Genomic DNA, 24,591 nt, shown 5'->3' on the forward strand with positions numbered 1-24,591 from the left:
ATTCATTGTCACAAAATTCCATACTTTCTTTATTGTCATGTCTTTCCTTTTTTCTTCTTTTTTTTTTTTTTTAATTTTTATTATTTTCAGCATTTTTTTCATTTGAAGTCAATATATCTTTTTTTTCAATTTATGATATGATTATTTATTTATTTATTTATTTATTTTTTTCTAAATTCTTGGTATTATTATATTCTTTTTATTCATCTTAAATCATCACACAACATCCAACCTTGATGTTTTCTTGAGTACACCGAAAATTTATTACATCAACTTCCCAACAACAATTATATAATAATTAATGTCAATATATTTTTTATTATTTATTAATTATAATATTCATATAATTTTGTATTTACAGTATATGTACTCAAAAGAGCCGGCAAATACTGATCCGACACGACAATTCGATACGACTCGACACAAAATAATTGGGTTTGGGTCAAAGATTTCAAGCCGATTATGTATACGGGTTGACCCGAACCCGACACGATAGTAAACGGGTCGGGTTAGAGTTGAGGCTCTCAATTCGAATCCGACACGACAACCCGGTTATAATATATTAATATTCATTAATATATTTATTATCTATGTAAAATAATTATAGTTTAATAATTTTCTCATAAATTAATTTAAACTAAGTTCAATTTTAAATAATTCAACATAATTTAAGCTCAATCCCATAAAAACTAACATAACACGACAACATAACAAAAAATTATTTAATTTGAATTAAAAAATTCGACTTAATTATGTATACGGGTCAACACGAGTCAACTCGAATCCGACACGATAATAAACGGGTTAACACGAACCCAATATGATAATAAACGGGTCGAATTAAAATTGAGCAATTTAACTCGTTTAAAGTATTTAACCTGACATGAACTCGACACAAATCGACCTATTGCCGACTCTAGTACTCAGCACTTTATATGAGACAGATGAATAATAGATAGAAAGATAATAACAAGGGTGTTAAGCACAAAAAATAATAATAATAGTAAGTGGCAGTAGGATTCTGGGTAGGGTCTGAATGAAAGCCAAAAGGTCTGAAGGTCGGGCAGAATAAAGGTCGGGAAAAGGAAGAAAGGTCGGGCGGAGTCTAAAAAAAAGGTGTACCCAAGTCGGGTAAACCGTAGATCGGATGGAAGGCGAAGTCGGGCAGACGCGGAGGTCTGTCAAGAGGAAGGTCGGGCAAGGAAGAGGTACGGACAGACGCGGAGGTCTTCGGTCAAAGACGGAGGGCGGCTGATGCGGAGGTCGGCCCAAGTGAGGTCGGGCGAAGGACGAAGTCGGGCAAAAGAAATTTGGCAGTGGACAGGCAGGTCGGGTAAGAGGCAGGTCTGAGTTCTGTGACTGGTGGGAACGGTTGAAGGAAGTTGTAATACGTGTCAATAGAGGAGAAATTGGTGGTCGGTTGACAGCGGTTGCTGTAACCGACCAGACGGCGGTTCAAACCGTTTTCTCTGAAAGGCTATTTAAAGGATTCAAATCCGTCAGAAAAGGCATCTTCAATCAACTTCAACAAAGCAAAGTCAGATTTGGGGATCACCACTTTAAATTTCAGTCTTTTATTTTCCAGTTTATTTTCTGTACCATACAGTGTTTAGAGATTCCTAATCTCAGGCACTAATTAATCAAGTTTAAGGATATTTTCTATATCTTTGAATTTTACTTTATTTTTGTTGAAAAATTACATCAACAAATTGGCGACCACAGTGGGAGAAAGGCAAGATTGCTGATCCTACATCAATACAAAATGTCATACAACTGAGGTCTGGCCGAATCATCAGAAAGATCAATATGGCAGGCACACAACCTCAATCATCATCAGCACCAGTGGGAGAGAATATTTCACCACCAGTCATGCCAAATCCAAGGGAGATTCCCCCACCACCTATCGATTGGTTGTCTTATGTTCAACAAATGAACAATCAGCAAACTGTGTTTATGCAGAACATGTTGCGTGAACAACAAAATCTAATGCAAAACATGTTGGATCAGGCATTCTCCAGATTCACCCTGTATCCAAACATGCTTCCAGCCGTGTCACCTTCTCGTTTTCAGGCGACTTTCTCAGGATCAACGTTTGCAGAACCATCATACGTTGACAGTACGTTTCCAAGCGTTACAACTTTCAACCGAACAGATATGGGGAAGATTCCTCTAACTTTCCCAGATAATGTTCCTTTGGGACCGAGGGTTGATAATACCCAGCCGAATGAGAGATTAGAGGGACAGACTCATAATCCCATCCCAGCCGAACCAGCCTTCTCCAGAGAAGAAAGATTGGGAGGTCAGACTCACGATCACATTCCAGTGTTCGACCATATTCCACCCAGAGTAGATCCGGAGGATATTGCTCAAGTTCTGCGGGTGCATTTCGGAATGAATCCGCAAACGGTGAACAGGCCGGTTTACCAGAGGCCATTTCCAGAAAGGATCATTAACGATCATCCTCTCCCGAGAAATTATAGGCCACCAGACTTCTATTCTTTTTCGGGAGAAGACGGAGCCTCTACCATTGAGCATGTGGGTCGCTTCACGGCTCAATTGGGAGAAGTAGGCAACAATCCGTTTCACAAGTTACAATTGTTTGGGTTGTCGCTCACAAGAACAGCTTTTTCTTGGTATGCCAGTCTGCCGCCTGGACAGTTGCAAACTTGGGAAGATTTAGAGGCAGATTTTCATGCAAGGTTCTTTAATCCTCTGCCGACAATCTCACTGATAGACCTTCTGGAGATCACGCAGATGCCGGAAGAGACCGGCTACCAATTCATAGAGAGGATGCGATTGATGAAGGGACGATGTCCTACGATGATCAATGAAAGCGAAATGACCAATTTGGTGGTCAGGAACATGCATACCAGACTTCGCGAGGCCCTGACAGCCCACGACTTTCAAGATCTGGCCAGTTTAGCATCCACGGCAAGAAGGTTAGAATCCTTTTTTACAGAAAATAATCATGACTTCCGTCAGGGGGGAGATGCTGAAGAGATGGTAGTGCAAAATCAATCAATGTGCAGACCACCACCAGTCCGCGATAAATGGAGGTCGGGTCCAACGTAGCCTCAGAAGATGGAGGTCGGATCTGAGGCTGACGTAGCCTCGGATGCTGACCTGCACACTCCTAAAACATCACTGAAAGTGATGTTTAGGAGTCTTGAGGAGGAGGCTTATTGTTAAGCACAAAAAATAATAATAATAGTAAGTGGCAGTAGGATTCTGGGTAGGGTCTGAATGAAAGCCAAAAGGTCTGGAGGTCGGGCAGAATAAAGGTCGGGAAAAGGAAGAAAGGTCGGGCGGAGTTTAAAAAAAAGGTGTACCCAAGTCGGGTAAACCGTAGATCGGATGGAAGGCGAAGTCGGGCAGACGCGGAGGTCTGTCAAGAGGAAGGTCGGGCAAGGAAGAGGTACGGACAGACGCGGAGGTCTTCGGTCAAAGACGGAGGGCGGCTGATGCGGAAGTCGGCCCAAGTGAGGTCGGGCGAAGAAGCAGGTCGGGCGAAGGACGAAGTCGGGCAAAAGAAATTTGGCAGTGGACAGGCAGGTCGGGTAAGAGGCAGGTCTGAGTTCTGTGACTGGTGGGAACGGTTGAAGGAAGTTGTAATACGTGTCAATAGAGGAGAAATTGGTGGTCGGTTGACAGCGGTTGCTGTAACCGACCAGACGGCGGTTCAAACCGTTTTCTATGAAAGGCTATTTAAAGGATTCAAATCCGTCAGAAAAGGCATCTTCAATCAACTTCAACAAAGCAAAGTCAGATTTGGGGATCACCACTTTAAATTTCAGTCTTTTATTTTCCAGTTTATTTTCTGTACCATACAGTGTTTAGAGATTCCTAATCTCAGGCACTAATTAATCAAGTTTAAGGATATTTTCTATATCTTTGAATTTTACTTTATTTTTGTTGAAAAATTACATCAACAAAGGGTAAACTGTTTTTTTTGTCCCGTAACTGGACCCCTTTATCATTTAGTCCCATAAGTGGAGCATGTCGCAACTAGTCCCATAAGTAAAAAAATTTTGCTGTTTTAGTCCTCCGGCACCGGAGATGCCCGCGTGGCTCGCCGGAGGTGACGTGTCTGCCAGATGTCGCTGATCTGGCGGACACGTGGATTTTTTTATTTTTTTTTCATTTTTTAATTTTTTTAAAAACTTATTTTTAATTTATTTTAAATTTTATTTGTATTTTTTTTATTTATTTTTAATTTGGTCCAATTAAAAAAATTAAAAAAATTAAAAAAAATGAAAAAAATAAAAATAAATCCACGTGTTCGTCAGGTGTTGCTGACCTGGCGGGACACCTGGCCGACACGTCACCTCCGGCGAACCACGCGGGCGTCTCTGACGACGGATGACTAAAACAGCGAAATTTTTTCACTTATAGAACTAATTTGCGATAGGCTTTACCTAATAATAATAATAATAATAATAATAATAATATAAAAATATTCGCTGCGTCAGACATGGACTTCCAGTATAAAGAGGGAGTCAGATAAAAATCGAATATTGCCTTTTTAATAGCCGACTTGCAACAAGAATTTTATTTTTTTAACTTTTTCTTATTTAAGAAAATATATTTATGCGGGCCCACCTGCGGCAATTTTAGCGGCGCCTCGTTCTTAATTAGTGCAGTTTACGTTAGCTTTTTTAGGCCTTGTCGTGTTCTTTTTATCAAAATAAATTAATATTTAATTTTTAAAAATGAATACTATGTTGTAAAATCATAATTTGGATGGTATTTAGTAGAGATTTAATTGAATATTGATATTATATTAATAGTGGATAAAAAATATATGTACACATTTTTTTGCCCTTGTAAATAGTAAAAAATAGTGACAATTGTGTAATAATAATAAAAAAGTAAAGATAATTTTACAGTCATATGATTATTTATGGAAATCAGACTATTTTTTCGTGATCAAACAAAAATAGTAAATATAAACTAATTTTATAAAAGAGCAAAAGTTTTAAATATATATAAAAATATTTGTTTACCGAAGAGAAAAATAAAAATAAAGAAGTTTTGAGTGTATCATGATATATGATAATACTCCATCCGTCCCACCAAATTAGTCTATTTTTCCTTTTTTAGTCGTTCCACGAAATTAGTCCACTTTCCTATTATAGTAATAATTAATAACTAATACTTCTAATTAAAAAAACTCAACTATATTTTATTAACTTACTAACATTTTTAGTTTTATTATTTGTTAATTGTAAATTTAGAAGTTGGGCTAAAATTTTAAATAATAAATATTTAATATTATATAAATAAATATTCATTTAATTTTAAAATTAAATTTTAATGTAATATATAATAAAAATGTGATGTATAATAAAATTTATGGCTGAAAAATTAATTAAAAATAGATTTGATATTGATTTTTTTTTTCTTTGTTAAAAAAAATAAAAAATAAAACTTATTTATAATGAAAAATTATAAACTTATTTTTAATTTCGGTATACCGTGAGTTAGTGATGGTTTGAGATAGTATAGCGAAAATATCGAAATATATTCTATATCGTACCAAATTTTTTAATTTATTAAAAAAATATATTGAAATTGTATCAAATAATCAGGATATACAAAAATACCAATTTTTTAAATTATTACACACTGAAAATATCTTATTGTATATCGTTATCATACAAAAAAAGTAATATTGTATAGAAATTTTGAAATTTTTTCAGTATTTTTTTTACGAGTATGCATGTTATTTCTGTAATTCAGTATTTTTTATTCGCAAATTTGGTATACCAAAATATTTGTACCGTATGGTAAAATATCATACCAAAAATTTTGTACCGTACGTATGCGATGTGGTATTAAATTTGGTATGTTATAACAAACAATCTCTAACAACCACCAAATTCGAAAAATTTTATGTATTGTTTATATAATTTTTTTTATTACATTTTTTTTACTTATAAATTACATTTAAGTTATTAAAATTATTTTTTTTAATCTAAATGCATGTATTGATTTACAATAAATACCATTATTATTATTATTTAAATAATATCAGTAAATAAAAAATTCAATATTTAAAAAATTAAAATAAGAAATATTTTAACTTTTAATTTAATATTTTATCAAATAAAAATATTTAATATAACACTTTATTAAATCTATTAATCAAACTAATAACTACTTAACCCAATATTTCTCAAACTGCTCACACAAAAGAAGGGACGAATAGAGTATATATTATAAAGTTAATTAAGTTAAATAAAGAGTATTTCTTAAATATGTATTATATTAGTAAAATTTACGAAAGATATCGTTCGTTATGTGACAGACGAAAATCAAAATAGTATATTTGTTATAGGATCGGAGGTAGGGATGTCAAATGGGGCGGGTTAGCCTCGGAATCACCCCGGATCCGGTCGTAATGGGGCGGGTTCGGGTCTAAAAAATTTGGTTTGGGGCGAGTTTTGGATTTTGAGTTTTAAACTCCGCCGGTTTCGATGCGGGTTATGGGTTTTATTAAAAATCTGCCCCTCTCCGGACCCGGACATGAACCCGGATTTTTAATAATTATTATAATTTATTTATATTTTTATACAGTATAAATTATATTATTTATTTATTTAAAAAATTTTAAACCGAACCTTAATTCTAATTCCAATTTGTCTTTCGCATTTGTTTATCGTACAATTCTTTTTTTATAATCGGGAGTATTGCGCCATCACTGCAAATTGTTCTTATTTTTAAAACTATAATATTTTGGTACTTTTAAGCATCCTTTTTTTTAAATATTAAATTATTTTAAAAAATTATAGGGTGTGTTTAGTTGTGAGATTTGATTTTCGGTTTTACTATTCAAACTTTTTTTTTTCTCCAAAAAAAATATCAAATCAAACATCTATTTTTTATTTATTATATTATACTAATATTAACTTTTACATTCACAGTATTACATAAATACATATTTACATCACATTAAACAATTATTTCAAATCAAAGTTTTACTATTCAAAACTAAAATTCAAAAGCAAAATCTTACAAGTAAATACACCCATAGTATTTTATTTATTTATTTTTTAAAAAATAACAGATTTGTTGGGTTAGCCCCGAACCCGGAGAGTTCATGGCTGAGTCTTGGGATCGGATTGAAACAGAGCGGATCTTGGATCTTAATAATATTTTCTAGCAAAGCAAATTTCGGGGCCTACAAAATCGGTCTTGAACCCGCTCTCTTGACATCTTTAATGGGAGGAAGTATTTAATTTTTTATTTAAATTTTTATTACTTAAAAAATTAAAAAGAAGATTACAAACTTTTTTTTTTAATATTTTGAAATAATTTCTTATAATAAAAATTATAGTGTAAAAAAGCCCCCAACAAATGACAGCTTTTGGGTATTCGGAAAGTCAAATTCTTCGAAGTCAAAGGCATATAAGGAATTTCTCAAAGTATATCATTGTAGGCGTAGCCACTACAAGTGTGTGTATGCGTATCGATTATATCTATATATATCTATCTGTATCTATATTTGCGTATGCATAGTGCTGTATATATAGTGAGAGAGAGAGAGAGAGAGGGGAGAGAGAGGGGAGAGAGAGGACTGCAGTCCAGTAGGTAATCAAATCATTGCGTGAGGCTGACCGGAAGACGATTGGTTAGAGAGGGGAGGAAGTGTACTGATTTGATACAGCATCACAGGAACACCGCGGAAGGATTGGGCGATGGAGAATTGTAAGGGTTTCTGGACGAAGGCTACGTTGTATGGACTAGCTCTCGGCCAGTTACTTTCGCTACTCATCACTTCCACTGGATTTTCATCCTCTGAACTCGCGAAGAAAGGTTGATTGTTTTGTCTCTGCTATTCCGACCTTGATTCTGAATTTATTTATTTTTGTTGCTGTGAGGGAGTTGGCGTTTGTAGGTTGATCTCGCGTTGATAATCTTCTGCTGGTGTTGTGAGGTTTTTAGTTTCTTCTGAATTGTGCAGTATATGTTTGGAACATTTTGTGCTGGACATCAATGGAGATAATGTTTGGTTGGAACAGAGTAAATGGAAGAGGAGACTAATAGTGAAGTCATGCTTATTAGTAATCAAGCTCTAGGAGATTTTATTAGAAATCTTCAGAAGTCTCAAATTCTGTTTAATCACTAATGCTATTAACCACGTAAATGTAAAATTAATCTTGTGTTTGTCATGTTTGCTGCTTTTAATAAGATCCTAATAATATGAATGAGCAACGGTTGTTCCTTAGCTAGCATCAATTGTGTGGCCTAATTGTTTTGTTTGTCTCTCGAATTGTAGGGATTAACGCACCAACTTCTCAGTCTTTTGTTAATTATGTGTTATTGGCATTGATTTATGGAAGCATTATGCTGTATCGAAGGCAGGCCCTCAAGGTTAGTAGATTAATGTGATAATGTGCTCGACATTGGTCTTTTTGTATTGCTTGCAGTTGTTCGTATAATTTATTTGCTATGATTCCACCACCCAAACCCAATTCAATTGATGTTATCATGATTGCAATAATTTGTTCCGAAAATTCTAACTATTATTAGGTTTTTTTTAATGGAAAACATTCTTTTCATTGTTCATTTGTTTTGTTACTTGAATTTCCTGAATTGTGTTTATAGATCACTAGTTTTGCGTATTATAATACCAATATTAGATCATTAACCCTAAGTTACATTCTTTTGCATTTCTAGTCTGTTGTCCTGATACACTGCTAATGCCATTTCTAGATAGTATTCCTAGTATGAGTTTAGCCATTTGGGGAGTTTAGCATGTCCCTGTAGACCATATTTTTGTACTAGGATATTTCTATTATTATTACTATTTTGAATTTTACTTACTTATTTAGGAAATAATGATTAAATCATAATAGTTGAAAGTCACTAGTTTTCTATCGGACTATTGTAACATTTTCTAATTGCATTGATCTTGAAGATATATTAAACGTGAAGCAAAATGGTTTTAATGATACATAAGAAAACTTATATGGGAATACCGAACCATTTCCATTTTCATGTCACCAAATGTAACTTTGTTGTGTTAGACTACTAGTTAGATAAATGAACTGGCTCATCTGTTGACAAGATGACACAAATCAATAATATGACATCAAACAAACTACAAATGCAAAGGGGAAAAATTATAAAATTAATACTTGTCTTGTGCATACCAGTAAATCGGTTAGTTAGTTCCGGATCGGATACTGCTTTTCCAATTCCAAATGTTCCTACTCAATGACATAGACAACATGATACTTACATACTTAGAGACAACATGATCCTACATACTTAAGAGACAAGTTCAATGTACGGAAACATACAAATAAGCTATGTGGCATGTTATTATGAATGGAAAATACTTTCTCTGCAAACATAAATCACAATAGAATACAGAAACATACTTTCTAAAAATCTCACAAAAATTAGTGAACCACAACTAGTAAGTAGTACTGGATCATTTGTAAAATCATATTTCTAAAAATATGTATATGCTCCAGAGGAAGCATTGAAATTAAATTTAGATGCCTGAGTTGAATCATCAATACCATTGCATCCCTCTATATTTAGATATGCTGACAAAAATGTTATGGCATTTATACATAAGCTGTATTGCATACATAAATACAAAAAAATAAATTAGAAATTGCAATAACCAAAGCATTGAATTAATATAGTGAAAATGTTATATATATATATATATTTTAAATTTATATTCAAGATCGATGGATTTTATTGAATAAATCTCATAAACAAAAATATGAATTATTAGTGGTAGTAATCTCAAATAAATTTAAATTAATTTACCCATACAAATTGAAATTAGCCGTAAGAAAGGCAAAAGGAATTCTGGAATTTAGATAAAACAAAACACAAACAAATATGGTAAGCATTTTGACGAGATGACGCTGACTTCAAGACGAATCCATGTGTCCTCAGAAAACTTGTAACATGAGAAGCATTTTATATTAAAAGTGATCATATATGGTGCAGACTTTATTTAACTATTGTTTTTATTATGTGATCAATATTAGAAGATCATGTCTTTCACTCAATAGTTGAGTGGGTATTCTCACCTATTATCTGTTTACCCTCCTTTGCTCACTTTGTGTTGGTTCATCTTTAGTAGAATATTTAATAACCTGTAACTTTTTATGCTGTACTCATTTCTCTTAATTTATTTGTGCAGTCGAAGTGGTATTATTATATCTTGCTTGGAATAGTTGATGTGGAGGCCAATTTTCTTGGTAAGTAACCACATGTCCTTAGTCAGTCTAAGTAGATGTAAAAGAATTCAAGGCATTGTATCATTTGATGCACTAACTTAAACATGAACTTCTGATGCATTCTTTCTAGTGTTTTGAATCCTATTAAATGCTAGTTTTTTTGTGGCAATTGTGTGGAATGAATTTCCCATTAGCTTGTAACCTGAGGTTCTAAACGGCACATTGCTAGTGTCTCATAACAGGGAGATTTTAAATTTCTCGTGATTTGCCCCACTGTTGGTTGGTGATATTATAACTTCTTAGTGGCTGTTTGAGCTTATTGTGTTTGGGCTTAATATATGTAGAAACAGAACAAAGCATCTTTCATGATCATATGCAATTCCCAAATCAAGTTTCACCATACAAATAAATTATTTTCATCATATTATATGTTATATTTACATTTGTAATGAACATTTTGTTTGTTGACTCCCGTGAAATATATATAAATAGTTAAGAAGGATTCCAGAATTCTAACTTAAAACCAATTGGTATTAAGTAGTCCTTCATCTTTATATTCAAAAGGGAGTTCCAACAAATTCCCTATGTGGGACAACAAAATATTCAACACTCCCATCTCGAGATGATATCATCTCGAAATTCTAAGCAGGATCAATACCCAATACATGAATTTGGCTCTGATACCATGTTTAATGATATTAAATGACCGTCTCACTTAAAAGCTTAAGTTTGAAGGGATACGCATCATTTTTTATTTATATTTTACAAGAGTCAACCAACACATTCAATTAATTATGTGTAATTACTTTTTAATTTGGTAGATTGTCCTTGGGATAAATTGATATTATTGTGTTGAATATATAGGCTATAGCTTACATAGAATTATATTAGATAGGATTATTAAAGTTTTATAAGTTTGGTGGGATGGACCTCTAGTTGTATACACACACATACATATATATATATATATAGAACATCTTACTTCACGAACTCAAGATAGTGAAGGTTTCAGAGATAAAACTCTATCGTGGCAATTAGGTTGCTTTGCATATTGCGTCTACTTTAATATTTCATGAGAGGATGATACCACGAGAACTTAAGAGAACCAAAAGACTAAACTTTATTGATAACCAAGGAAGAACTACTCTTTATGACCAAGCCGAAGCCGTGAAACTGAAGAAAAATCAGAGTGCTAATAATGTCTCAAAATAATACTTAAAATACTAGGGCAAAACGACTATGGGCCTAGGCTCGACCAATATAACAATTTATTCAAAATAATCAAATAATAAAATAAAGAACTAAGATAATTAATAATAAGCTCAGTCTTCGGGCCATTGCCACAATTAGCCCAAAGCGCACTTGTTCTTTCTTCCCTCGTCGTGAATAAATTTTTGGTTGCGTCCACCGCGTATTAGAGGACTAAACATAAAAAGATCAATTGTCATTTTATTCGAGAAAAGATATTATCTGGTAATATTGTTGCCCACCATATTACTTCAAATGGCCAACTTGCAGATAGTCTTACTAAATCCCTGAGGGCCCTCGAATTAAAATTCTATGTGACAAACGTGGATCATGCAATTTGTATTCTCCGGTTTGAGGTAGAGTGTTAGATATATCATATAGGTCCATTTTTGTATTTAGAATAGTGGAGGCCCCTTTTTAGGTATTTTAGATATTTGATGTATATAATGTAGGATTTACTCATGTAATTAAAAGAGTAAACTTTTAATTTACAATATTGCATATAATTCAGTATTTCATGAATGCACCGAGCATATTGAAGTCGATTGTCATTGTCATTTTGTTTGTTATAGTCTAAGAAGTATTCATCTCTACCGAATACGTCATGTTCGAAGATCAACTAGGAGATGTTTTCACCAAATCACTAAATGGAATATTTATCAATCATACTTTTAACAAGATAGGCATAATAAATATTATGGGTGTGTTTGGTTGATGGTTTTGAATTTGGGTTAATTCGAATAGTAAATTTTTTTAATTGGAATAGTTGTTTGATGTGATATAAATAGGTATCGATATAATATGTTTAATATAAAATTGATTTTTAACATAATATAAAAAATAGAAAATTAGGTGTTTGATTTAATATGTATTGAGGGAATTTTTTTTATTAATAGTGGAAAATCACCAAAATCATTCAAACAAACAGACCCTAGGTATTCCAATTTAAGAGAGATGTTGACTATATAGTATATATATTTGGATATTGTCATATTAGGATGGATTATTAGAATTTACGGGTTCAGTTGAATAGACCTCTAGTTGTATCTATATGTATATATCTGTGTTTGTGTAACCTCATTTGTGTAAATTTTGAACATCTTATTTTCATATAGCAAGTTATGCATATTTTTCTATTTAATTATTTTCCTTTTCATCTTTTGTTACGGTATTCTTTTTCTGCATGCATTTGTTTCATCTATCCATAGAAAATATGTAAAATGGATTGCAGGCAGTTTGGTTCGTTTGGCTAAGTGCTAATGCTAATGTATAAAATTTATTTATTTGACATGGCAGTGGTTAAAGCATATCAGTACACATCAATCACAAGTGTCATGCTGCTGGATTGTTGGACAATTCCATGTGTCCTGTTTTTAACGTGGTTCTTTTTGAAGACAAAATATAGGGTCAAAAAGTTGATTGGCGTGGTAATTTGTATTGCTGGTCTTGTGACTGTTATTTTTTCAGACGTCCATGCTGCAGATAGATCAAGTAAGTATTGCAGTTATCTGTTTGATTCATCACATAAATCAACGACTAATTGAGTCAGATACTTATTCTCAACTGCCCAATAAAATATTTTTTAAGAAGTACATGATTTTTATGTGATGGCATCGCTGCATAAGCATCCCCTTTCTATTGGTGATAAGTTTCTAAAATATTGGTGGAAAATGATAGGGTGGCTTGTTTTTCCATTTACTCACTGCTATAGGTGGAGCTAACCCAATCAAAGGTGATATTCTTGTTCTTGCTGGAGCCACCCTTTATGGTGTCAGTAATGTCAGTGAGGTACGACGATAATGGTGCTTGTGTTGTTTCAATTTAATGTTATATATCAATGTGTAGCTGTAGCATTTCTTTCTACCTCCAATGAACTATTTCCTTTTTTTTTTCACTTTTGTGTTCAGTTGATAAATTGTTCTTTAGCTCAAATTCAACTATCAATCTTTTAAAAATTTCAGCATACAAACAAATTAAGTACTTGTGTGGGCTTCTGTAATATTCTTGATCCTCCATGTTTCTTTTCCTTTTTCTCAAATGTTATAATTGCTTGGTATGTTTTCTTTTGATCTCGACTATCTTCCTTTCCCTCTCATCTCGACTTTTTCCCATACAAAAATAGTTCTCTTTTACACCTAACCTGTTAATAGGGACATACATAAGGCTAGTGCATATGATAATTTGTTGTCGATGGTTAACCAGCTATGTTTATGGATTCTATCCAAACTAATTAGGCTAAATTTCTCAAGGTATATTTATGTTGATTCGCTACAGTTCTAAGGATGGAATTTTAATTCTTTTATTGTTGTTCCATGCAGGAGTTTTTTGTTAAAAGTGCTGATAGAGTTGAACTTATGGCATTCTTGGGCTTGTTTGGTGGCATTATCAGTGCATGCCAAATGTATCCTCTTTGTTACAAAATTCATGCATGGTCTACTCATTCTGATGATCACTTGAACAAATATGTGTGTCCACCAGAGTTAATTTAATGTGGCATTTATCATTAGTTTTTACTTCTTTAACAATGCATATACAGAGCCGTACTAGAGCGCAATGAACTCGCGTCCATTCACTGGTCTGTGGGGGCGGTAACTATACATCATCTTTTTCTCTTCAAATTCTCCTTCCCCCACCAACACAGACATGCACACATGAAATTGGGTGCAATACTTGTAGGACAAGTGTTCATAATAATATGTGTGCAAGGAAAATTCCCTGTTCACAATAATAAGTTTGTAAGGAAATTTCTTTAATAAGTTTTGCTTTCTAGTCGGTTAAGTTACATAGCTCCAAGTGAAAGTAAACCCAAAGGGTCACCATGGATGGTCATAGAAATTCCATGGATGATGGACACTCTCCTTTCAATATATAGAGCTTTAAAGTTTGAAAGTTTTAGTTCGGAAGCATGTTAGTTGATAAAAAAAAATTGTGAAGAACTGAATCTTTTCCTGACCTCTCAAAAATTGAGAAATGCTCTTCTTGGTTTCTGGATTTGATATTATAGTTGCTGTTTGTGATGAGGCATGTGAGAGGAAGCATTTATACATGCCTGTGGATTTTGAAAATCACTGAATTATCATGACAACGTGTAGTGAACTTTTTATGTCATAATATTCTTATCAAATTGATTATAGTGCCAACTGAAATATACGTTGTCTATATATATATATATAATTATATATATCATCATAGTTCACATCTGGTATTATTGGTGCCTTCACAATGAGAATTTGATCTATGCTTTAGAGTATATTAGAGCAGTGCATTCGAATTTTTTTTTTTTTTTTCCTGGTTATGATACTGTTAGCATTACATTCCATTGACAAATCTATATTGGGGGGAATCCAGACTGCAGATATTGGTAGTATTTTCCCAGATTATTTAGGCATGAATTCCTAAACAGAACATAAAGTGCTTGATGAAGAAATGACTACATACATAGGCACTAAATTTGGTGCTCATTTCTTTGGTGCAGACACTACCTTTTGTGGGATATTCTTTAGCCATGTTTCTGTTTTACTCTGGAGTTCCAATCCTCTTAAAGGTATCACTTTCATTTCTAGCCTAACTAGTTTCTTCTACTTAGTCGCTCTCTAACACTTCTCATAGTCAGATGGATATGCGGCAATTCAAGATTATTAATAGCTAATTTATGATCTTTTATCTCTTTTCATCTTTGCTTATCTTTTGTTCATATTAATCTTATCTTTTTAGCACATATTTAATTGACGTTGATTACACTTATGACAAGTTCTTTACTCCTTTTCATTTTCAAATAGATAGAGATAAATGTTCCCATAGTTGAACTGAACAACGCTAGACGTACAATAGATTTAGTAAATATAAACCTCAGTGAGATTAGGGATCATATTGAAAATTCTCCGGAACCCCTTGTAGCATTAGTAGACAATATGAAGAGAAGCAGAATTAGTTTGTGGCTTGTGCTGAATATTTCTTTGTCAGCATTTCCGGTCTTAGATTCGATGTTACTCTTTTGATTCTTGCATGCACATTGACACTGCAATATTAAGTGTCGAATTTTGTTACCTTTCTACATCGCTCTCTGTGCCTTATATTAATTTTGCTTGCAATTCTGTGCATGGTCTAAGCATATCCTTCTAAGAGTCTTTTTAATGCTGGAGTTATGAATAGAAACATGTCTAAAGAAATTGAAGCAGCAATCCATGAAATATTTGCATTAAGCTTTTAATCTATAATTGATTTTTCTGCTGTCAAACTTACTTAATATCCTGAGACCTGCATAGTTCTCCCATTGTATCTGTGCACCGATCAGTTTCAAAACCCCCATTATCTTTGATGTTTCATTCTTCTGCAACAACTTTTCTCTTGCAGATCAGTGGATCAACAATGCTGAATCTGTCGTTGCTCACCTCAGATATGTGGGCTGTGTTGATACGGATCTTTGCCTACCATGAAAAGGTTTGGAAGAATTTTTAATACAAAACATGAAAGAATCAAGATGATTGCATCTTAGCCATTGTTTACAAATATGATTATTGGAATCAAAGGCAGCAGTTTAATTATTTGCAAATGTTAATGTTATAATCACCAAAATGCATATGTTTAAGTCCACTTTTAACCTTAAATATATTTTAATGTAATTGTAGTTGTTAAATCGTGCTGGTGTTGGGCACTAATGACAAAATGATTTTACTGAAGATTTTATTGACTTTATTTGGAAACTTGTAAACAGATAGAAGCATATATGGAGTTTTTGAAACATTCTCCCATTTTATTTATTTATTTATTTATTTTTTTGTTATGCTATATAAAACTCCAATTTTCTGCAGGTTGATTGGCTTTATTTCATAGCTTTTGGTGCTGTTACTGTGGGGCTCATTGTTTATTCCGGGTACACAAGAACTTTTGTTTTCATCATATTCGTGCACTCTTATTATTATTATTATTATTTGCTTTGGCCGATTGTCACATGGAGTCACCTATATCCAAAATGTTGGTAGTTATGTCAACCATGCACCAAAAAGTCATTCGACTTCCATTACATGTCGGTATCCATACAAAACCATGGATATATATCATCTTTCCCAATATTGGAATTACTTCCAACTACTTTGAGCAATTTATTTTTGTAGATCCAACTTTCTAGTTTCAGCAATTTATTTATGTTTTTTAGTCGAGCCCTCGTCTTGAAAGTATCCTATTGGACGACTATATAATATGCAATTAATTATGTATTACCCTATTAGCTGCAGAGTTTAGGTGATCTTATAACATATCCCATTTATTTTGACAAGCCATTTATGATGCAGCTTTAGAGAGTCGAGCAATTTTTGAGAGCTTGATCGACTTCAAATTTTGCAAAATTGGTTTATTTTCTGTATAATTCAATCCATTCTTGTTGATCATCCAAAGATTGAAAAATTTGCAGGGGCGAAGGAAGCCGTCCAGAGGCTGCTGACATGGAAGCTGGCTTACGCCTGCCTGATCATAAAGATAAAACAGAGAGCTCAATTTCAAAGCAGGAGGACGCGTCCAGCAGCAATATGGACGAGCAGATAAGCAAGGCAAAGTGAAAGTAAAAGAAGAGGGGAGAAGGAAAAATAAAAATGGTTTTTTGTAGCAAGGGAAATAAGGTATTGCAGAAGTTGCTTCATGTTTCCGAGGTACGTGTGGGAAGAAATCTTCCATTTTATTATTATTATTATTATTATTATTATTATTTGTTTATTGTCTCCTTAGATAATTATTTGATGATTTCTTAGTTTTAACCTATTATTTGATGTATAGTGTATGTCTTTTTATGGACGGTGATTTCTACATTTTAATCCTTTTTCTTTCCAATTGATAGGCACTCGGAAGTACCTCTCTTTTAGGTTTGGTTTTGATCTTTCACTACAAATCAAATATTTTGTTTTATTGAATATACTTACACAAAAATAATTATTTTTTATTAAAAATATTACTCCTTAGCCCCCCCAAATTGCAAATTCAAACGTATTAATATTTAATTGTTACCATTTATTTAATATTTATTTACAATAAATACTATTAAATTTATTATATTGTCTCTCTTCATTTAATTTAATATCTAATTAAATTTCAAATACTTCCAATTATATTTTTACTTTATCAAATTTTTAATAAAATATTTATTTTTTTAATTTTAATGTCGAATATAAATGAACTAATTTTAATGAATGAAGAGAATATATTTATAAATATATTTATATAATACTCTCACTGTCCCATATACATGTTCACATTGTCGTTTCCGGTCTCATATTTCATATCACTTTTTTTTTTTTTAATGATTACACACTTTAATCTTTAATCTGATTTTAAATTTTTAAATTTATTTTTTTTAAAATTTTAATTAAAGTAAGGTTAAATTGCACAAAATTCACACGTGGTTTTATGAAATTGCACCAAATTCTCTGACTTAGTCAAATGACTTAAATGCTGCGAATAAATTTTAAAATATTAATTTTTAAATTTTACAAACTCGAATTCTTAAGTCTCTTTTGTTCGAGGGATTAAAAGAGGAGGGGATGAAATAGGAGGATATTTTATTTTATTTTTGGTTTAATTTTTTAAAAGAACAATATAAGGGAGCGAGAGAGTGGCAAATTGTAAAAATATATATATATATTCAATTTGAAAAAACTGAAGATTTTTTTTTCTAAAAATATTTATTTTATTTAATTATCTATTATATCCTGATATTTATTATATCCTTCAATTTTTTTTGAAAAAATATATATATTTTTTTATTTTGTGGAATATTAAGATTAGAATTTAATATATATTGTACATATATTTCATTATATATTCAAATTTTATAATTTTATATTTTTAATATTTTTAATTAAATATTTAAATCAATTTAATTATAATATATTATTTTTAAAAAAATTTATATAAAAAAATATAATTATAATTTATAAAAAAATATTTAAATAAAGATATATATATATATTAACTAAGTTTCAAATTATTAGAATCAGTATTAATTATTAATTTAATTGGAATACTTTATATATTTTTTTCTTTACTATTTTTAAATAAAATATGTTTATATATTGTTGATGTATTTTTTCAAGTAAAATCCGAAAATAAAAAATTATCTTCGAATTTGATATATTTAGCGTCTGAGATTAGGAATCTCTAAACACTGTACGATACAGAAATGGAAAGTAAAATACTGAAAATTTAAATGATGATCTCCGAATCACTGACTTTGTCGTCATTTGAAGATGATTGAAGATCATTTGTCAGTTGCAAATCTCAATCCTTAAATACTCTTCAGAAACGATACTGGAAACCGTCGTCCGAACGGTTACAACGCCTCTTTTTCAACCGTCTGCTAACTCTTCTTTTGCTGACACGTGCCCTTAGCCGACCAAATTATTACTCTCACTCGCTCTCACCAGTATCCGACCTCCACACCAACCGATTTGCCTATCCATTCACGAATCTTCCGACTTCTTGGACCGACCGCAGACCTTCCGTCTTGTTGGTCCGACCGCAAACCTTCCGACTTATTGGTCCAGTTGCAAACCTCCTGACTTGCAGACCACCCGACTTGTTGGCCCGGCCGCAAACTTTCCGACCTGCAGACCACCCGACTTGTTGGTCCAGCCGCAAACCTCCCGACTTGCAGACCACCCGACTTGTTGGCCCGACCACAGACCTTCCGATTTGCACATCGTCCGCCCCACTGACCAACCGACCTGCAGACTATCCGACTTGTAAACCGTCCGACTTGCAGACTTTCCTCCTTATGGACCACCCGACCTGCAGACCTCCCGATCTGCAAACTGTCCGACTCGCAGACTTTCCGACCCGCGGACCTTCTGATCTGCGGATCTTTCAACCTGCAGACTTTTCAACCCACGGACCTTCCGACCTGCGGGCCTTCCGACCTGTGGACCTTCCGACCTGCGGACCTTCCGACCTGCGGACCTTTCAACCTGCGGACCTTCCGACCCGATATTTCTTTAGAAATACGTCTATTTCACCCGATTTTCTCGAAACACCCCTCGATCAGTCCAACAAACTCTATTATAGGCTCATTTTTTCTTCTAACTTGGGTTTTTTAACCTAATTATAAATTTCATACGTAACAAAACTAAACTATATCACATTACATATTGTGCCCAACTATTAAAATATAATATCGATTCGATCTCATCATCTTATTTCCCTTTTATTTTTATTTTTCTACCCTCACGATTTCGTCCGTTCTTTTTTCCTTCACAATCTTCTTTTTCTTCTTCTTCTCATTTGTAATTAAAAAAAAAAACAAATGTTTAAAAAAATTGCACCGTCCATCATCCATCCTTCTCTCATTCTTATTCTGTTTTAAAGTTTTATTTTCCTTCCATTTCTTCTTTTACTAAGTTGTAAAGAACAAAATTGAAAATAAAGAATAAGTGGAGAAAGAAAAGAGAAAAGAGCAGGAACCATTTTGGATCATCGTTTTTTTCTAACCTGCGTAGTGTTAGATGAAAATCTCATAATAATTTTTATTTTGGCGAATTTGGCTTAATCTCTCGGGATATATATAGATATACAAAACCTTAATTTTATCCATATGTTTGTTATTTGTTATCTTGATAAATCTGGATTTTGTTAGATTAGTTGTTATCCTAACAAATTTTAACTAATTATCCAAACTTATTATTTAAAAAATAAAAGAATTTCAAAATTATGAGAATGCACGAATTAAAGTGTCTTGTGCTATATATATTAATATATGATATATGATATGGATATCATTGTATAGATAATAAAATTTTATATAATACTAAAAAAAATGAGAACTTTGAAAGGTAGATAAAAATGAATTATTTGTTTATTGAAAAGGGTGATAGAAATAAAATAATTTTGAGTGGATTCAAACTGAAAATTTAATTAAATTGATTTATATTTATTAAATATATTTAAAATAAATAAATTTACTAAAAATAGAATATATGAGAGACGGACAGGAAGAGTATTATCTAAAAGAAAAAGTATCGGATTTTATGTAAATTAAATAAATTGTAATTAAACCAAGTAATAAATTCAATTAGCCGAACACAAATGTGAATAATAAATTATTTGATTTTTCAGTATTAAGGCCCCGTTTAGATAGATTTTTATAAGTGTTTTTGACTTCTACTTCTAAAAATATACTCAATCTTGTTTGGATTGACTTTTTATCAAAAGTAGAAGCAACTTTTAGATTAAAAAAAGTAGAAACATCTTTAATATTAAAATTAGGAATTTACCATTATTAATAATAATAATAAAGTTTATAACAAACTATGAACCTAGCCACCTTTATTGATCAATTCTTTTTCTCTAGCAATGATTCTTCGTGTTTGTTTCTCCTTCTGCATTTATTTTGCATTTTTCTTCCTTGTCGTTGATTGCAATGCAAATATCTATCTTCATCTTCAGGTTTTATAGTTTGTTATTTTTTTTCTTTAAAGGACTACTGATTGGATTTTAATATTTTATATCACACTGCACGATTATGAATCGAATTTGACTGCATATTTTCTTTTTATGAAGTAGTATTGGATTGGTAGGAATGGATTAAGAATTGAACTCAAGAACTTTGAAGATACACGCCATATTAGGAATTTAAATATATATATATATATATATATTGCTTTTTTATTTCAATACATTGCAGATTTATATATATATTTATGAACAAACTTGCGTGCTTGTTTGCATATTTTTTTGGACCTGTCGGTTACTTTATTATTATTATTATTATTATTATTATTATTATTATTATTATTATTATTATTGTATATAGCATAATTGTTATAAATTGTATGTGTATTTGAAATATGCTTATTTTTATGTATTATTATTAGATTATAACAATCAAAATTTTATTATGTTATAGTAGGGACGTGATAATGCCAACACAATTGAATCCGGTTAATCTTAGCAAAAAATTTGAAAAGAAAGCAAAATGAACAGACTATAATACTGGAATTGTTTTAGAAATTTGCAAAGAAAAAATTGATGTTGGCAATAGACCAAACACTTGTTTTACAAGAGAGGGATGATATAACTTGATTAAATTTTTTTATGAAAAGACGGGTTGCCAATATGATAGGAAACAACTTAAAAATAGATGTGATAATTTAAAAATAGAGTTTGGTTTGTGGGCAAAATTTGTTTAGGTCATACTGATAACAGCAACGGAAGATATATGAGCATCAAAAGCTAAATTACATCGTACTTTTAATTAATTAATTTTAAAATAATTAGAAGTGATTTATTATATATATATATATATTCATATACAGGAAAACCCAAAGTATCTTATATTTAAATATGATCCTCCGATATTTTTGGATTTGATGGAAAAATATTTTAAGGATGTAGTTGCTATGAGTGAATATATTTTTGGCCAACTGAAGGTGAAAATAACGAACAACTTGCTAGTGCTTAAAATTTGGTTTTATGATCGTCAATGGATGTTAGTGATAGTTACGTAGAAATTGACAAATGACCGGACACACAAAATAAAGATAAAAAAAAAAAAAAAAAAAAAAAAAAAGAGAAAGAGAGTAAAAAATGATGAAAAGAGAAGTGGACTTATAGGCTTCAAGCATCTATTGAACAATTAATTGATTGTAGTATGAATCAATCACAACTTGCAAAAAAAAAAAAAAAAAATTGCAAGATTATTTGAAAATACTTAAAGATTTGTCTGAAATAGTACCTTCGAGTGATGTTTATAATTTGACATTACGAGTACTTGTGAACAAACAACATAGAGAAGTATTTGTCTATTTTATGGAAGACGAGCGTGAAGTTGTTATGAGTTTGTTGACCACATTTTCTTTTGAGGATGTAAAATATTTCTAATGAAATAATTATATATATATATATGTATACATTATGAATAAGCTATTTTATTATTAATTCATTGAATGTGACCTAGTTGTTTATTTTTTTGTCAAATAAATTTTTGTTTGTGGAACTTTTGTTTATATTTATGTTTATTTCAACATTTGTTTATTGATTATTTATATTTTACGAAGTGTTTATTTATTTTATTATAATTTTTTTTCATGAATTTTTTTTAATTGTCATAAATATTGTGTTTTATTTATATCATATATACATGATGAATAAAGATTTTGATATTGAATCGGATGAAGATGAAGAGAAATATGATATTACTAATAAACATAGATAATCACTCTATATTGCAACAAAGTTAACAAGAGTTTATATTGGATTGTACTATTTTTATAAAGAAAAAGAAAAAGAGAACACCCTATCTTTCTAGACATGCTTGGGTTGAAGAGGTAAAATGCGAACACAAAAGAATGATTTTTTGAGCAATTCCGAATGAGAAACCATGTATTTTATAAGTTAGCACCTGATCTAAATATAAAGTTTGGATTGGAACCAACTCGAAATGTCAGTCTACATGAATATGTGGCTATTTTTTTATACATGATTGGACATGCTTCATCAGTGAAAGAATTGGTACATGATTGGACATGATTTTGGAGAGACAATATCCAAACATATTTATAGAGTTCTAAAGGTTATTCGACGTTTAGCAATGATGCTCAAAGATGCTCAAGAATATTTTAGCAATGATATCCGTTATTGACCTATTTTTAAGATTGCATTGGGGCAATAGACAAGACTTACATTGCGATTCATGTGTTTGATGATAAGAAGACACCATTTATTGGTCGAAAGGGAATGACAACTACAATTTTCTCATTGTATGTGATCTTAATATGTGCTTCGTTTTTGCTTTGATCGATTATGGAGGGTCTTCTCATGATATTAAAATATTTTATGAAGCTCTTGGTAATTTGAAACACAATTTTCCTTTGCCACCTAAAGGTACACAATATTTTTATAAACTATTTTCTCTTACTATTTCATTATGTTTATTATTTATTTTTATAACTTGTACAAAGTTAGTTTATTATTATTATTACTATTATTTATTTATTTATATATTTTTCTTTTTCTATCTAAGTATTATCTAGTTGATTTGGGATATCTGATGGAATTTTAGAACCATACCGAAATACTATATATTACCTTCCAAATTTAGGTTGGCTCCGGAATTTTAACCTCAAAATGAGCTCTTTAATTTTTATCACTCAAATATGCGAAGCATCATTGAAAGAGCTTTCGGAGTTCGTAAAACAAAATAAAAGATACTTCAAAATATACATTGTTTTGATCTTCAAGATCAATTTGCTATTACATATGTCTGCTTCGTTCTTCATAATTATATAAAAGGAATGAATTATGATATAGACGTGTTTGAGATGTTTGAAGAGGTTGGTGAAATAGTAGAAATTGAAGAAGTTGGTGATATTGAAGATCAACGAGAATGGAAAGGACCAACAATCTAAAGTGTCAAATATATGAAAGAGAAAAAAACTCTATTAAGAACCAAATTCCACGACGACAACAAAGATGATATAATTTAAATTATTGTATTTAAATATGTTATCGATAAAAATATTTTCTTTAAATTGCTTTGAGAACTTTAATACATACTATATTTTTATTTTTGTTAAATTCACGTAAATTAATATTTTGATTTTTTAAGTTGAATTAAATTTTTTATTTTAAATTTATCTATTATATTTAAATAAAAAAATAAAATATAATTGTGATACTAAATTAAAAATATATTTATTTATTATATTTGGTAAAATATTTTAAATTTATCTATAAAATTTTAAAAATATATTACAACAATTTAAAATAAAAATACATTTAAACTAACCGTATGTATTCTGAGTAATTTTAACAATTTAAAAGAACTTTCAAATCTATTACATCCAAACAATTTTTTTAGTTTTAAAATCAATTCAAAGGAGCACTAAGTGTTCGACTTTATGTATATACTACTACTATAAATAAATAAGAGAATTATTTACTTATAAAAAATTATTCTTAATAAAAAAAAAATTATAAATATAAGTATAAAAATATTTTAACACAATTATATTACCTTAAATGTATGGAAAATGAAAATTTTACTTAAAACATGTAGCTACTTAAATAAATATTGTTGTCAATAATGAAAATATTATTATTGCAATTATATTTTTTAATATATTTAACAACAATAATAAACGAAATAATTATATAG

The 24,591-nt window shown here is 31.1% G+C and overlaps 1 protein-coding gene across 2 annotated transcripts; it reads left to right on the forward strand.

Annotated features, from left to right (window-relative positions):
* The first annotated feature begins 7,512 nt into the window (after positions 1–7,512).
* LOC127264530 (uncharacterized) lies at positions 7,513–17,239 on the forward strand. 2 transcript variants are annotated; one of them, XM_051294101.1, is made up of 11 exons: positions 7,515–7,815; positions 8,279–8,373; positions 10,172–10,229; positions 12,753–12,947; positions 13,168–13,244; positions 13,775–13,857; positions 13,993–14,044; positions 14,932–15,000; positions 15,810–15,896; positions 16,268–16,329; positions 16,867–17,239. In XM_051294101.1, the coding sequence occupies exons 1-11, from the start codon at positions 7,698–7,700 to the stop codon at positions 17,009–17,011; spliced, it is 1,041 nt and encodes a 346-aa protein (XP_051150058.1). In that variant the 5' UTR covers positions 7,515–7,697; the 3' UTR covers positions 17,012–17,239. The 2 variants fall into 2 exon arrangements, with proteins under 2 accessions (XP_051150059.1, XP_051150058.1); XM_051294102.1 differs by lacking the exons at positions 13,775–13,857; positions 13,993–14,044 and having other exon boundaries at positions 7,513–7,815.
* Positions 17,240–24,591: the final 7,352 nt, after the last annotated feature.

The sequence above is a fragment of the Andrographis paniculata genome, unplaced genomic scaffold (assembly GCF_009805555.1).
Source record: "Andrographis paniculata isolate CXL003 unplaced genomic scaffold, ASM980555v1 Contig70END, whole genome shotgun sequence".
Taxonomy (NCBI): Eukaryota; Viridiplantae; Streptophyta; class Magnoliopsida; order Lamiales; family Acanthaceae; genus Andrographis; species Andrographis paniculata.